The 13,814-nt window shown below is 42.0% G+C and overlaps 1 protein-coding gene across 1 annotated transcript in view; it reads left to right on the plus strand.

Moving 5' to 3' along the window:
* Window positions 1-6,542, plus strand: part of HSPA4 (heat shock protein family A (Hsp70) member 4) — a 44,842-nt gene extending 38,300 nt beyond the window's left edge. The window contains exons 17-19 of the mRNA XM_018565626.1: window positions 392-511; window positions 4,571-4,732; window positions 5,750-6,542. Of these exons, the coding sequence (XP_018421128.1) occupies window positions 392-511; window positions 4,571-4,732; window positions 5,750-5,950 (483 nt within the window). The 3' untranslated portion in view covers window positions 5,951-6,542. The remainder of the gene's footprint in view (window positions 1-391; window positions 512-4,570; window positions 4,733-5,749) is intronic.
* Window positions 6,543-13,814: the final 7,272 nt, after the last annotated feature.

The following is a 13,814-nucleotide window of genomic DNA, read 5'->3' on the forward strand; positions in this document are numbered from 1 at the left end:
TACTTGACCGTCTTGTGTTATAAGGTTTTAGTATTGAGTTTGAAAAATATAATTTTGCTTGGCAACAGGTTTATAAGTGTTACAAATACTCGAGAGAAAACTCATCTATAAAAGTAATATTGGTTTGGCTGTAAATTCTATTTGTACATTTTTTTTTTTTTTAACATATTCAAAAGATGACTTAAAGTAACTAAATTACCACAATCTGTATTAATGGCTTCAGTAGAACAATTCCTCACTACACTGTCTTTGTGGCATGACATGCCCTATAAAATATTCAAGAGTAAAAGTGTTTTCTTTGCCATGTCCTATATTTGTGAGATACCTCATAGTAAATGTCTGTCTAATGATTTTAGAATCGAATGTTTTATTTCTGTTTCCACTTCTTCAGAACTTGGGCCAACCTATACAAGCACGTTACCTAGAGTTTGAGGAGAGACCAAAAGCCTTTGATGAGCTTGGCAAACAAATTCAACTTTATATGAAAGTTATTCATGCCTTCAAAAACAAGGTATTGTTTTGGTGTTTTGTGCTTTTTGTTTTTATTTTCATGGGATATTTTACATTCTAGAGAGTTTTTCTTAGTTATTTAACAGCTGGATATAAAGTTTTTACTTTGAAGCAGCTGGGAAGTATGTTGCTAAAATATGATTTTACTTATGGGAGACTCCTGCACCTCTTCAGGCATGTCTGGAGATGAATTAACTGATGTCAGCTTCCATGTGAACTCTGTCCAGCATTTTGCTAAAGGGAAAATGTCACTAGATTATTAACAATGTGCAGTATGTGTGATTTTTGTTTCTCTTCAAACTAAATGTATCTGTACTGCATGTCTAGTGGACAAAACCTGATCTTCATGCACTCTGCAGACAAAACATGTAATCAAAAAACTGTGTTTTCCCCAATCAAGGAGATCCCACCACCATTTCAAATATGCCACAATGTGGATTAAAAATGCATATTTTGTTAAATTTAAATATCTAAATATTATTCACATATCTTATCAATACAAAAGACATACAAAACATTACACTCGGCTAGAGTGTGTATATTGAGTTTAAAATAGGTAGAGTAATCAGTACACCCCTTAAATGAATGTTATTCTTAGAAAAAGAATTCCCAATGAAGATATCTCCAAAGATGAATAAATAAATGAAGGAGCTTGTATATTGGCAACTGATGACTTGAAAGCACTGTGTGCATAAGAAAAGCCTCAACGATCTAGATCAGTCCCTTGTCAAAGAAATATATATGCGCCACTCAGTCATACTGTTGGATCATCAATCCAGACAGAGCTTTCCACTGTTTCACATCCATGAGAAAAAAGGCACTATGGTATAATCAGACTTGGAATGTCTTGACAAAGGAAGCCTGCACTTGTGTAGATCTTGTATTAACGGGTATCCATAGTGAGTGCCAACTCACTATGATCTTGTATTAACGGGTATTTATAGTGAGTGCAAACTATGGATACCCGTTAATACAAGATCTACACAAGTGGAGGCTTCCATTTTGCTGTCGTACTCACTGATTGGAATTGACATGAAGTTTTCCGTTAAACCAGACACTACATTCAAGGATCCAAAAATCATTGAACGTCCTTTGTCAAGACTTTCCAAGTCTGATTATACCATAGTGCCTTTTTTCTCATGGATGTGAAACAGTGGAAAGCTCTGTCTGGAGTGACGATCCAACAGTATGACTGTGAGTGCCGCATATATATTTCTTTGACAAGGACTGATCTATATCATTGAGGCTTTTCTTATGCACACAGTGCTTTCAAGTCATCAGTTGACAATATACGAGCGCCATTTATTTATTCATCTTTGGAGATATCTTCATTGGGAATTCTTTTTCTAAGAATAACATTCATTTAAGGGGTGTACTGATTACCTATTTTAAACTCAATATACACACTCTAGCCGAGTGTAATGTTTTGTATGTCTTTTGTATTGATAAGATATGTGCATAATATTTAGATATTTAACAAATATGCATTTTTAATCCACATTGTGGCACAAATCGAAATGGTGGTGGGATCTCCTTGATTGGGGAAAACACTGTTCTTTGAGTTATTATAGGAGACTCACCACCGGATATTGTATTGTGACATGTTATAATCTATGAACCTTCCTCCCGTTTATATTAATAAAAAAACAAGGTTAAAGTAAAAGGTACTGTTACTGTAGATAAAAATATTTGATTTGGTGCAAAGGTTTCTCAAAACTAATTGGAGGGATTTTTTTTTTTCATATAGATCTATATCCCAAAATGTTGGTGGGGGGGAGAGAGTGTGTTAAAATACTACTTTGTAAAATGGCCTCTGTTCACACCTGTGTGTTCTGCTACTTGTAGTAAAATGCTTGTAGCTCGAAGAAGTACAGGAGCTTCTTTTGGAGCAAAATCAAGCATTTTGGCCCTAAAAAAAAACAAAAAAAAACCCTTAAATGGCAGCATCTGAAGAATAATGCACAAAAACATGCAAATATGTTTTCCATGCTTTATTCGCCTAGTATCTAGCTATGCTTTGCCAGAAGAAAAAAAACCAAACAACTCTGTACAATCAGGCAAATACCCAGAGATACTCAGCTCAAGTGTGAATGGAGCCTTGACCTCCCCTTTGACACGCTGGCCAAAAGTAACAATGTTACTTTGCATCTCTCTCTATTGTGGCTGCAGGCTGCTAGAAACATCTGAGTCTAGCCAGGATGGTGGAGTTGTATGCCTTAGATTCAGATGTAATACTGAAGTCCTTCCTCCAGGGGAAAGTGCTGGAGGATTAGGTAACAAGCCCAGCTGAAGCTAGCTGGCTTGTTACGGCCTCTACAAGTACTCCCAGCCTTCTAAGAAAGGGGCCCCACCCTGGAACCAGTCTGTATGTCTGGCAGACTGGGGAGCAGTTCACCTGTGTGGTGACAAGTACCAGCCTGTGTGGCAAAAAGACAAGTCTGTGTGGCCAGAAGCTTTGGTTAAAGGAACCACCTGAAGTCGGTGACTTGAATATGTTTGACGGAAAACTGTACTTTGTTTGAAAACCCCTGCGTGGGAGAACCTGTGTGGACTTTTTATGTTGGAGTTAATAAAAGTGGGCAAAGAAGCCCTTCAAAAGACATAAGCGAGTGGAAGTGTCCTTTTAATGTGCTACCATTTGACGCTAATTCTCACACTATGAAAAGCGTTTGACAATGTGTCCAACTGTCTGTTGAGAGCAGATTATTTGTACCAGTGCTGTATTTTATACAGCAATTCTTGACTGTCATAGTGGGGAATTCCCAGGAAATGCAATGGAAAGGAGGAGCAGGGGAGAACTGGGCGCATGTTGAATTTTTTTTGGGGGGGGGGGGGAGAGAATGAGGGTTTATGTAGCATGCCCAGAGTCAACAACTGGTTAAATCAATATACAAGCTGTAGAAAATTACAAATCCTTTGGAAGGTTATCCAATAAATGTAACTGTATACCACCATTTTAAACTAGTAAAACAAATCCCCAACGATGTCAGCACACTGAAGCGACAGTGCTTACATACGTATGGGGAAGCATGGCAATGTGGAGGTTTAGAGCTCAACTCCAGATATACATTTTTTTTATTTTGTTTTTGCCTACTTACATTGGCCTCGCTTGTCCCAGTGTAAGAATGCACATGTCGTACCTGATTGGCTGCTGGAGACCTTGTAATGTAGTAGCCAGAGCTGAGCAGCTTTCCCTCTGCTGTGAAAACACACGGTGCCGTTACTCACGCAGCACAGCAGCCATTCAGAGAATGCTTACTTTATCAATGAATACAAGGTGCTCTCTGGTGCGAGGCTGGTGACATCACAATTCACCTTGTCCAATCAGACAATGTATTGTATTCATTGATAAAGATACTAGGTCTTCTTTGATAGACTCCTGTGCCAAGCAAACCTCGTGTTCAGACCAGAAGGGAAGCTGCTCAGCACAGTGCTATACAGGGGGGATTGCTGTCGGCAGTGCAGTAGACCCGGCTACTACATTGCTTTCCAGGATCCCAAGTGGCAAATCAGGCATGGCATGTGTGTGCTTGCATCCTGACAAGCTGGACCAATGCAAGTATGCAAAATGCTTTAACTGTCGTAAGATTCCACCAGGGAAGGTACAGGTTGTATTGCCTGCAATGAAAGTAATACTAAGAATAAGAGAAGACTCCCTTTGAAATGTAATTTGTCCTAAAAAAAACCTGATGTCTTTATTGCAATTTCGATCCTAAGTAATGACTCTTATTGTCAAAAAAAAAAGGTCCATAGTAGAAATGTAAAAATTGCTCTGGTCTGGACACTTTCATTTCCATTGAGCAAGCTGGAGGTGAAAAGGTGACACAGGAAACTGATGAGCCAGTAAGTCTCCTGCTTGACTGTGCCGTGTAGATCTTTGTAAATCTAAAGATTTCCTATGGTTTGTGTGTATACTTTATAATATATGTATGCCCTTTTTTTTTTGCCACATGTCACCCTTTTGCAATATTAGTTAACATCATAAATTAATTTGTTCTAACATCATAAGTTTGCTATTTAAGTTCAAAAGAATTGGATTCATCTTGAGTTTTCCATATAGGAAGAGGCATACGACCACCTTGAGCCTGCTGATGTGGAGAAAGTTGAAAAGTCTATAAATGAAGGCATGGAGTGGATGAACAACAAAATGAATTTACAGATGAAGCAGAATCTTACTGCAGATCCTGTCATCAAAACAAAGGATATCCAAGCTAAAACAAAAGTGAGTTTTGTTTTTAGGAGGTATTTGCCTTTCCTAGAGGTGTCCAAAAGGTTCCAGCTCCCCTAGAGCTTCATGTCATTTACATACCTGTCTCTTTCAGGCATACACATACAGTACATCAAATAATTTTTTCCTATTCATTTGGGGAGAGATCTAGCTTTATTGCTCAGAGAACAGAACAATAAATATTCAAATCTAGTTTTTAGGAACGCTTACAGTTCACTCCTAAGACAATTTTATGCGTGGTGCCTGTTCTAAATCCTGGCTGCCTGTGATCCAAGAGCATGTTGTATACCTGGAACACGTCTGAAGAAAAGATCAATGTGAGGCTATAACCAGGAAGCCTGAGATTTGTTGGCATTCTATTTTAGTACACACCCAGAAACTAGGCTGTCTAGTGTGCATGTTTCTATACTGTTATGTTTACCCTTGCTTTTTGGTTACGATCAGATGACGGATTGCACACACTGGTGCCTATTTTTAAATTCCAAACGATAATAGGCAGCCACAGCTTAAATGCTGCATATAGGGTTTGAGCAAACTGTGTATCGTGTGTTGTGACTGGGCTATTCAGCATTTTCTGGGCACGTGGCACAGGTCAGTGGTGCTTGCTTCTTTTTTGCAGAATTGAGGGATAGTTCACACCATCGGCAGTGCTGCAAGCACCATTTTGAACGCACTGCACGGAACGCACTGCAGGCACAATGTGCCTTGCGGTTGCCGTTCGGGCGATCACATCGTGGCCGCAGGGCGTGGCTACTGTGCCATTCACTTCAAAGGCCCGCCACGCCTGCCCCAGCAAAATAGGGAGCCGGCCGTAATGCAGGCAGTGCTTTCCGGTCCGGAATCAGACCGGAACGCACTGCTGGGGGTGTGAACTAACCCTGAACGATTATTTTTGTTATTGCTAAAAAAAAAAAAGGGGGGAAACCAGCTCCCTTCTCTGCAGGAAATTAACTTTGTCAATGTTTTGAACTTATGTACAGAGTTGAATATTTCAATTGTTCCTTTTTTCAGGAATTGATGAACACATGTAACCCTATAGTCTGCAAACCGAAACCCAAGGTGGAGCCCCCAAAAGAGGAGCAGCAAGCAGGGGAGCAGAATGGACCAGTAGAAAGTAACACAAATGGCCAAGGGCCACCGGCTGCAGAGCAGAGTTCAGATTCAGCTGCCTCTGAAGCAGAGAAGAAACTCCCGGAGATGGACATTGAATAAATTCCATGATCTATTTCTATTCTAAAACAGTATAACAAAGCTTTAAGTTGTTACCTTCATACAGCTCAAAATACCGATCAGAGAAAAGTGATGACTGCAAATTACTTGTAGTTTCTTAGTCAGCCCCTGTATTTCCTGCATTTTTCTACACCCTTTGACATGAATTGTTTTGATTTTGTCTCTTATGATTTTTTATTTTGTTACTTTGCAGCAATTCCTCATTGTTGCAGTTTTAGCGATGGCTGTAACTTGCACATTAACTAGTAGGCTTTTGTCTGGAGTTACGCCAGGTCTGTAGCTTACTTGAGTAGTATTCAAGGTCTACAAATGGCTGAATTGCTTTGGAACAAGCACTTACTCCAACTATAGCAACATCTTTTTGTGTTTCTGAGCAGATTTTGAAATCTTGCTTTTGCATCTATTTCTGTGCACTGCATTTCCGCCCCACTGGCAGCTGGTTAATGGCCGCAAGCTCATCCTTTTGCATGGAAGCCCAGTTGCTTCATGGGGCTAGCAAGAAATAGGAGTGTTTTAAACCCAGCATTAGCCACTGTCTCTGTTTTCCCTAAAGGACTGGATTAGCTTTATCCATGAAATATTCTGTTTTTCCATACTTTGTGTACAGATATAATCAATGTATTTTGAGAAGCAACAATACAACCTATGATGGAGTGCTAATAAATCCAGTGAGGCAACAGTTGACTTTCCACCATATCGGAAAATAAATAAATAATTGAGCTTTTACAGAAGGTAGTTTCTGTTTTGGAAGTCCCAAATACCACACAAGGCCAAGAACCACCCTTTGTAGTACTGTTGAATCTCTAAGAACTCTGTGCACTACCTACCCCATCTTGCCTATAGAAGAGCCTTGTGCAGCTGGGAGTTGATCGTCACTTGATGGGTGCAGGTGAATTAATTTGTACCAAGATGCAATGCAGCTTGTATGTCAATCATCCTTCATGTTATTTTTAACATGGGACAAGTGTTCAGTATTTGTTTTGTGATATTCATTTCTAGTAATGTATTGATCCCAGAAGAAAACTGGATTCTCTTCTCAGCACGTGGTAATTTATGCTGTAATATTATACACAAAGCATCCCAGGCTATTTGGAATACTTGCGTGCACCATTGCAGCATAATTAGGTTTAATGATAGATCATATCCCATAGAAAACATATTTGTATTTTTTTTTTTTATTGTTATAACCAGAACTCTTACACCTACAGCAGTTCCTGTCTGACAATAAACTTGCTGGGTTGCAACATAAGTCTTTCTCTTGTATGTCCCTTTTGTTTAACTTCATACCAACTACCTACCAGCAAAAATCAGTGACTGTTGATGACCTTTATGAATGTTATTGCACATCACTTAGTAGATGTTATACAGAATTATGTGCTGTACTAATGTATCCAGTTTGTCCTGTGGCATCTTCTATAAAAATAAATGCACTGAACGCTTCTCACTGCAATTAAAGTAAAGTGAAAAAAACATTATCATGCATGTCCCTTTTGGATTCCTGGTTTCAGTGTTCCATGAAAAGATTCTACCATGGAAGTTTATCGGTTTTTATCTTGACAGAGTTCTTGTCATCTTATTTGGCTCGGCTAAAACCACTGACCATCAATGGGGAGGTTTTTTTCTTGATGCAGTTGAAAAACATGTTGGTTTTCATTTAGCGTGCATATATTTATTGCAGTAGAGAAGAGAACTAAAGGCAAACTTTTTTTTTTTTTTTTGTAACTTTAGTCCTCTTTTGGGTCATAGGACCCAAAGCAACAAATGCCAGCTATTCACTGACACCTCCGATCCGCCTGGCAGCCAAGAAACATCCCGACAATATCGTCAGGATCCACCCAGCTACCTGATAGACAGCTGGCTCTGCCTCGCCAGAGCCAGCAGTGCCAGTCTCCTCCCATGTCTGTTCCGCCAATGAGTGCTGGAAGAACAGAGGGGAGGAGTAACCTGACAGTCATTGCCCTCTGCAGGGAGAAGACCGTGAGCAGTGTGATCAGCGGTCACATGATCACTCTGCTCTCAATCTGTAGAGCCGGCATGGGACACCTACAATGTCACATGGCGGCTCTCTGTATTGGAAGAGTACATTTTACTCTCCCAATACTTCAAAGCTTTCTCAAGGGCCTAGGGCAGGGGTCAGCAACCTGCGGCTCCGGAGCCGCATGTGGCTCTTTCATCCCTCTGATGCGGCTCCCTGTCCAGGGAGGGAACTACCGACGGGGCCTGAGGCTGTGGGGGGTCCAGTAAGGTCCGGTCCTGGGCCACCCTCCAGTGGAATATGCGGCAGTGCAGGGTGCCGGGGCCCCGCACTTCTGACGGGCTTCTCAGCAAGGGGGCGGATCCTGTGACTCGCCTCCTCTCCCGGGTGCATCCCTAGTAACAGGCGGTGGGAGGGGAGAAGTGTGTGTGTGGCTGGTACCCATGTGAAGGGTCTGGGGGGCCTCTTACATGAGTATCGGCTGTACCAGGGGTGGCATGGCAGAGGTGACGGGAGGGGGTGGAGGAGGCCTGGCCCCAGCAGCAGCAGCACTAGGTAAGAGGAGTTGGGAGGAGGTACAGGGAAAGGGACCCAGGGACCAGCCCACCTGAGGCCCTACAGAGACCACCATAGAGTCTCAGATGGGCTGTGCAGGATCTATGGTGTGCTCTGCAGGGTCACACTCAGGTGGGGTCTCGGTAAGCCCCGAGTCCAGTGCGTTACTAGGCCCACATATACCTATATACATAGCATAAAGGTAAAAAACGATATATGCCGTGTTATCTTCATTTTAGATGTCAAAAGGGTTTTGTGGCTCCCAGTGTTTTCTTTTCTGTGGGAAACGGGTCCAAATGGCTCTTTGAGTGTTTAAGGTTGCTGACCCCTGGCCTAGGGCAATACTAAGACTGTATGCTGCACAGACTTTAAGAAAAAAAGTGTGTAAATGTATGAGTTTAAGTTGGGGTACCTATCGACGTGAAATGGCAGATAATGTGATGGCTGATGAGATTACAATTTCATGTCTAAAAGATACTACTGGACAGCCACTGGAATAGTGTATCAGACAGGTTACAGAATCTGAACTCCTTATTGCCCCATTACAACAAAGCAAAATTTCCAGGTACTGCTCGCCAACTACTCCTAGCCTGCTGCATAGCCACAAACATGAATCGCAACTTCATTAGGGCTTGTTCACGCCATAAAAAGTGCATTCCAGAGTGGTCAGCTGCTGGAACGCACTGTATCGCACCCTGGCTAGATCCTGTGTTTAGGGACGTTCGATTGCACCAGAACACGTGGCACATCAGTGCCTGCGTTCTGGTGCGTCTGAAGAAATGCTGCAAGCACTAATTTTTCAGATTACACTGGACCAGAACGCAGGCACCCCCTCTTGCCCTGATCGCGGGATGCGATAGTACTTTCCAGCAGCTGACGGCTCTGGAAGGCACTGTTTATGGTGTGAACAAGCCATAAAAGTAGTTGGATAATGCTTGGACAACTGAGGTTGTGTAGGAAGCTTTCCACTGACAAGCATACAGTTACATCCACCCCCATCTATTACATATATTGTAGTTTTCAACAAAATCATCTGCCTCTGAATACATGTGGAACACTTTAGAAACACTTTATTTTTAAAAAAATATGCCTAATGGGAGGTTATATCAATAAATGGTCTACCTGTCCCATCATCCTTTACTGCACAGGCTGCTGATACTGAGGTGGGAATGGGGACATGGGATATAATATACTGGTGAGCAAAAGAAGACCGGTACAGTAAAAAGGACTGTGGTGCTGAATTGGGTGTAATGAGGGTGAGTGGTGTCTCCGGGGAGACTGCCGTGTTGAAATGGGTGATAGTTAAAATTCCTGGTGCAATGTGCTGAGCCAGGGAAGGAGTCACAGGAACATTTACCAGCTGAAGATTGGAATCTTTGGTTGTTTCAGACCCTGCAGACTTGGGGATGAGGGGCACAAAGATTTGAAAATACTGAAGGGAATTTATCAAAACTGGAGCAGCTGTGCATGGTAACCAATCAGCATCTTTAGCTGGCCATACACCTTTAAGGTGCCCATACGCTGTACGAAACTCGTACGAGAGTCGCGGGAAATCCTGCGATCGTACGATAATCGTACAGTGTATGGAAGGCGTGCGACCGTTTCTACTGTACAGGCTTGAAAACCCGCCGAGAATCGTACGATTCTGGGCGGCTTAGTGGCCTGCTTGTTTCGACAACTGCCGAATGGGCCGGTGTGCGCACGCGCGCAGTGATCGGAAGCCCACCCCTAAGCGGGGCGGGCTTTTGATGATCGCAAGTACGATCTGCCCGTCCAAGATGGGCAGATCGTGCGAGCTTTTAATAAATAAAAGTCTTGCGATGGTCGTAAGGTGTATGGGCATCTTTACAATTATCTGCAGATTTTCTATGGTCAGATGGAAAAGGTGGAACAGATTCCTCCATCTACACTTAACTGTGTGGATGGAGTAACCTCAACCTGGACCAATCTGTTGCACTCCATCTGACCACAGAAAATCTGCAAATAGTTGTAAGGGGTATGGGCACCTTTTCATTTTCAAATCTTAACTGAAGAGAGAAGCTGATCCAGATTTTGTCTGCTCCAATTTTGATAAATTCCCCTCATTGTATATTGTACCATATACTGTCCTGCATATGTAGGGAGGTACAGTAACATTGTAATGCTGAAAAGGGAGCCAAGACTCAAAAAAAAATAAAAAAAATGTGTAGGTGATTTTACCATTCAATGAATGGTCACACATTTTTCCACCCTTATAATCCTTAATAATATAACTCATAAAGGTGCCCTTACACCTTGCGATTATCGCATGATTTTTGTCCGATAATCGGCCAGTTGATGAAGTTCTCAACCCCAATTTCTGTACAAGTGGCTGAATTTCGCCTTTCAGGCAGACCAGACAACTTTTGTCGTGTTGGATGAAAATTGATGGATTAGTGGGCTTGTTATACAACAAAAACCGCAAGATGAAAACTGCACATGCGCAAAAGAAAACTTGTTCTTTCAATCAACTAAATTTGACCAGTTAGTAGTGCTGACTAACAATAATCACAAATTATATTGGTCTGTGCGTGATTTAAACCAGGGTGAGATGACAGGACAAAACAAAAACAAGTTGTACAATGGTTGTTAGGTGAATGGCCACCTTTAGTCCGGATTTAAAATTTACATCAATGTTTCGTCAAGGTGCCCATACACTGCACGATTATCGTACGATAATCGAGGAAAATCCTGCGATAATCGTGCAGTGTATGGAAGGCGTGCGACCATTTCTACTGTACGGTCGCACGACTTGTATTTTGAGCATGTTCGAAAACCAGCCGAGAATCGTAGGATTTTTGGCTGGTTTTTAGCATGATCGTGAGATAACTGCCGCACGGGCCGCTGCCCGTTCAGCATTGCGGTCATCGGAAGCCCGCCCCTCAGCGAGTACGATATGCCTGTCCAAGATGGGCAGATCGTACGTTTGTTTACATTACTTTACAACCCTCGCAAGGCAAAAGTCTTGCAAGGGTTGTAAAGTGTATGGCCACCTTTTAAGTATTAACCCCACAGTATTAAGTCCCCACAATGTAAGAATTAACCTTTTAGTGCCCAGTTTCCAGCTCGGGAATATTAACCCCTCAGTCATTCTGATATCCACTGTCCCATTTTCTGTATAAATATTTCCATCCAACAAAGTTCTGCTCCATTTCCCAAGCTAACAGGAACTTGCAATATGGGAGCACTTCCCCCACCCTATCATTTAACTGTAATAGTAGGGGTAGCCAAACTTTGGCCCTTGAGCTGTTGTAGAACTACAAGTACCGTAAGGCACTGCAAAACTGACATCCACAGGCATTCATTCCAGAGACAGGTGCATGGTGGGATTTGTAGTTTCAAATACAGCTGGAGGGCCAAAGTTTGGCTACCGGTGCTGTATAGTGATTTTGTTGCTAATGATGGAAAGATCAGTAACCACCATTTTTGAGTCAAAACATGTACTGTTCTGCTGGTTGGCTTACCCTCCCACTCCTTATGCACACACAAACTGCAGTCGTATCCTTCGCACTCCTCTCCGACATGTAGTGCCTGCTATAATACCCTTTACACTCTCTCCTTGTCATACTTTCCACACTCCTTCTGCTCATACATACCCATCATACTCTTCAGACTCCTCTTCTGCACATACTGCCCGCTGTCATACCCTTTGCATGCTACTCCAACATGTGGTGTCTGCTGTTATACCCTCCACACTCCTCTCCTGCACATCTCTCCCACTCATACTCTCCACCCTCCTTCTGCTCATACATGCCCATCATACTCTTCAGACTCCACTTCTGCACTTTCTGCCCCTGTCATGACCTCCACATTCCTCTCCTGCATGTTCTGTCTGCTATTATATCCTCCACACTCCTTTCCTGCACATACCTTTTGCACTTCTGCACATACTGTCTTCTGTCATACCCTCAGTACCTATTTTCTGCACCTACTGAACACTTTTATATTCTCTGCACTCTTCTTCTACACATATTGACTGCTGTCCTACCCTCTGTACTCTTCTCCTGGAAATACTGGCTGTCATTCCATTCACAATATTTGTTAGTAGACATGTGCACCAGCAAAAAAATTGTTTTGTTTCTGATCTTGCGTTATTTCGTTTTTCGGGATTCGGGTCCGAAAGTCAATTCGTTTTCGGACAAAATTCGCTAGCGGTAGTCTGTACGAAATTTCGTTTCAATTTCGGTTCGTTGACGTTTTGTTCGTTTGTTGCAGCAAAGTGACATTTAAGAGGGAAAAAAATGTGTTGTTTTTTTTTTTTTGCTGCAACGAAATTTCATAAAGACTACCGCTAACGGATTTCGGAATCGGAAATTTGTTTGCATTCATTATATCTGTAATTCGTAATTCGCATACATCCAAAATTTCGTCCGAATTTCAATTTGGAATGAAACAAATCGCACATTTCTATTTGTTAGCATATATCGCCCCAGTACACTTTTTTTTAGCATTGTCTGTTATATCCCCAACCTTTTCTGTTAGCAAATTGGCTAGTTACAAAAAAAATGTTTTTACGAATCATTGATCACCACTCTCTGAATACGGTCTCTAAGAAAACTGGCTTAAAGACCGTATTCAGAGAGTGGTGATCAATGATTCGTACTCTGAATTGTCTGAGGTTGTTAGTGGTGTCCCCCCAAGGTTCAGTGTTGGGCCCCTTACTGTTTAACCTATTTATAAATGACATAGAATTGGGGATTAAAAGTACTATTTCTGTGTTTGCAGATGACACCAAGTTATGTAGTGGAATACACTCCTTACAGGATGTCTCCAACTTACAAGCAGATCTGAATGCACTGTGTGATTGGGCATCTATTTGGCAAATGAGGTTTAATGTTGATAAATGTAAAGTTCTGCACTTGGGGACTAAAGCATGCATGCTTCATACACTGTAGGGGGAGTATGTTTGGGGGGGAGACAATGGTGGAGAAAGATCTGGGTGTTCTGGTAGATCATAGACTTAATAACAGCATGCAATGTCAAGCTGCAGTTTCTAAAGCAAGCAAAATACTTTCTTGTATTAAGAGGGGTCTAGACTCCAGAGATAGAGACATAATCCTGCCCCTGTACAAAGCATTAGTAAGACCTCATGTGGAATATGCAGTTCAGTTTTGGGCACCAGTTCACAAAAAGGATGTTGTGGAACTGGAGAAAGTGCAGCGAAGGGCGACTAAACTCATAAGAAAAATAGAGGAGCTCAGATATGAGGAAAGATTAGCTGACCTGAATTGTTCTCTCTGGAGAAGAGGCGACTAAGGGGGGACATGATCACTTTGTATAAATACATAAATGGTCCAT

Source organism: Nanorana parkeri, unplaced genomic scaffold (assembly GCF_000935625.1).
Source record: "Nanorana parkeri isolate BGI_ZX_2015 unplaced genomic scaffold, ASM93562v1 scaffold867, whole genome shotgun sequence".
NCBI classification, from domain to species: domain Eukaryota; kingdom Metazoa; phylum Chordata; class Amphibia; order Anura; family Dicroglossidae; genus Nanorana; species Nanorana parkeri.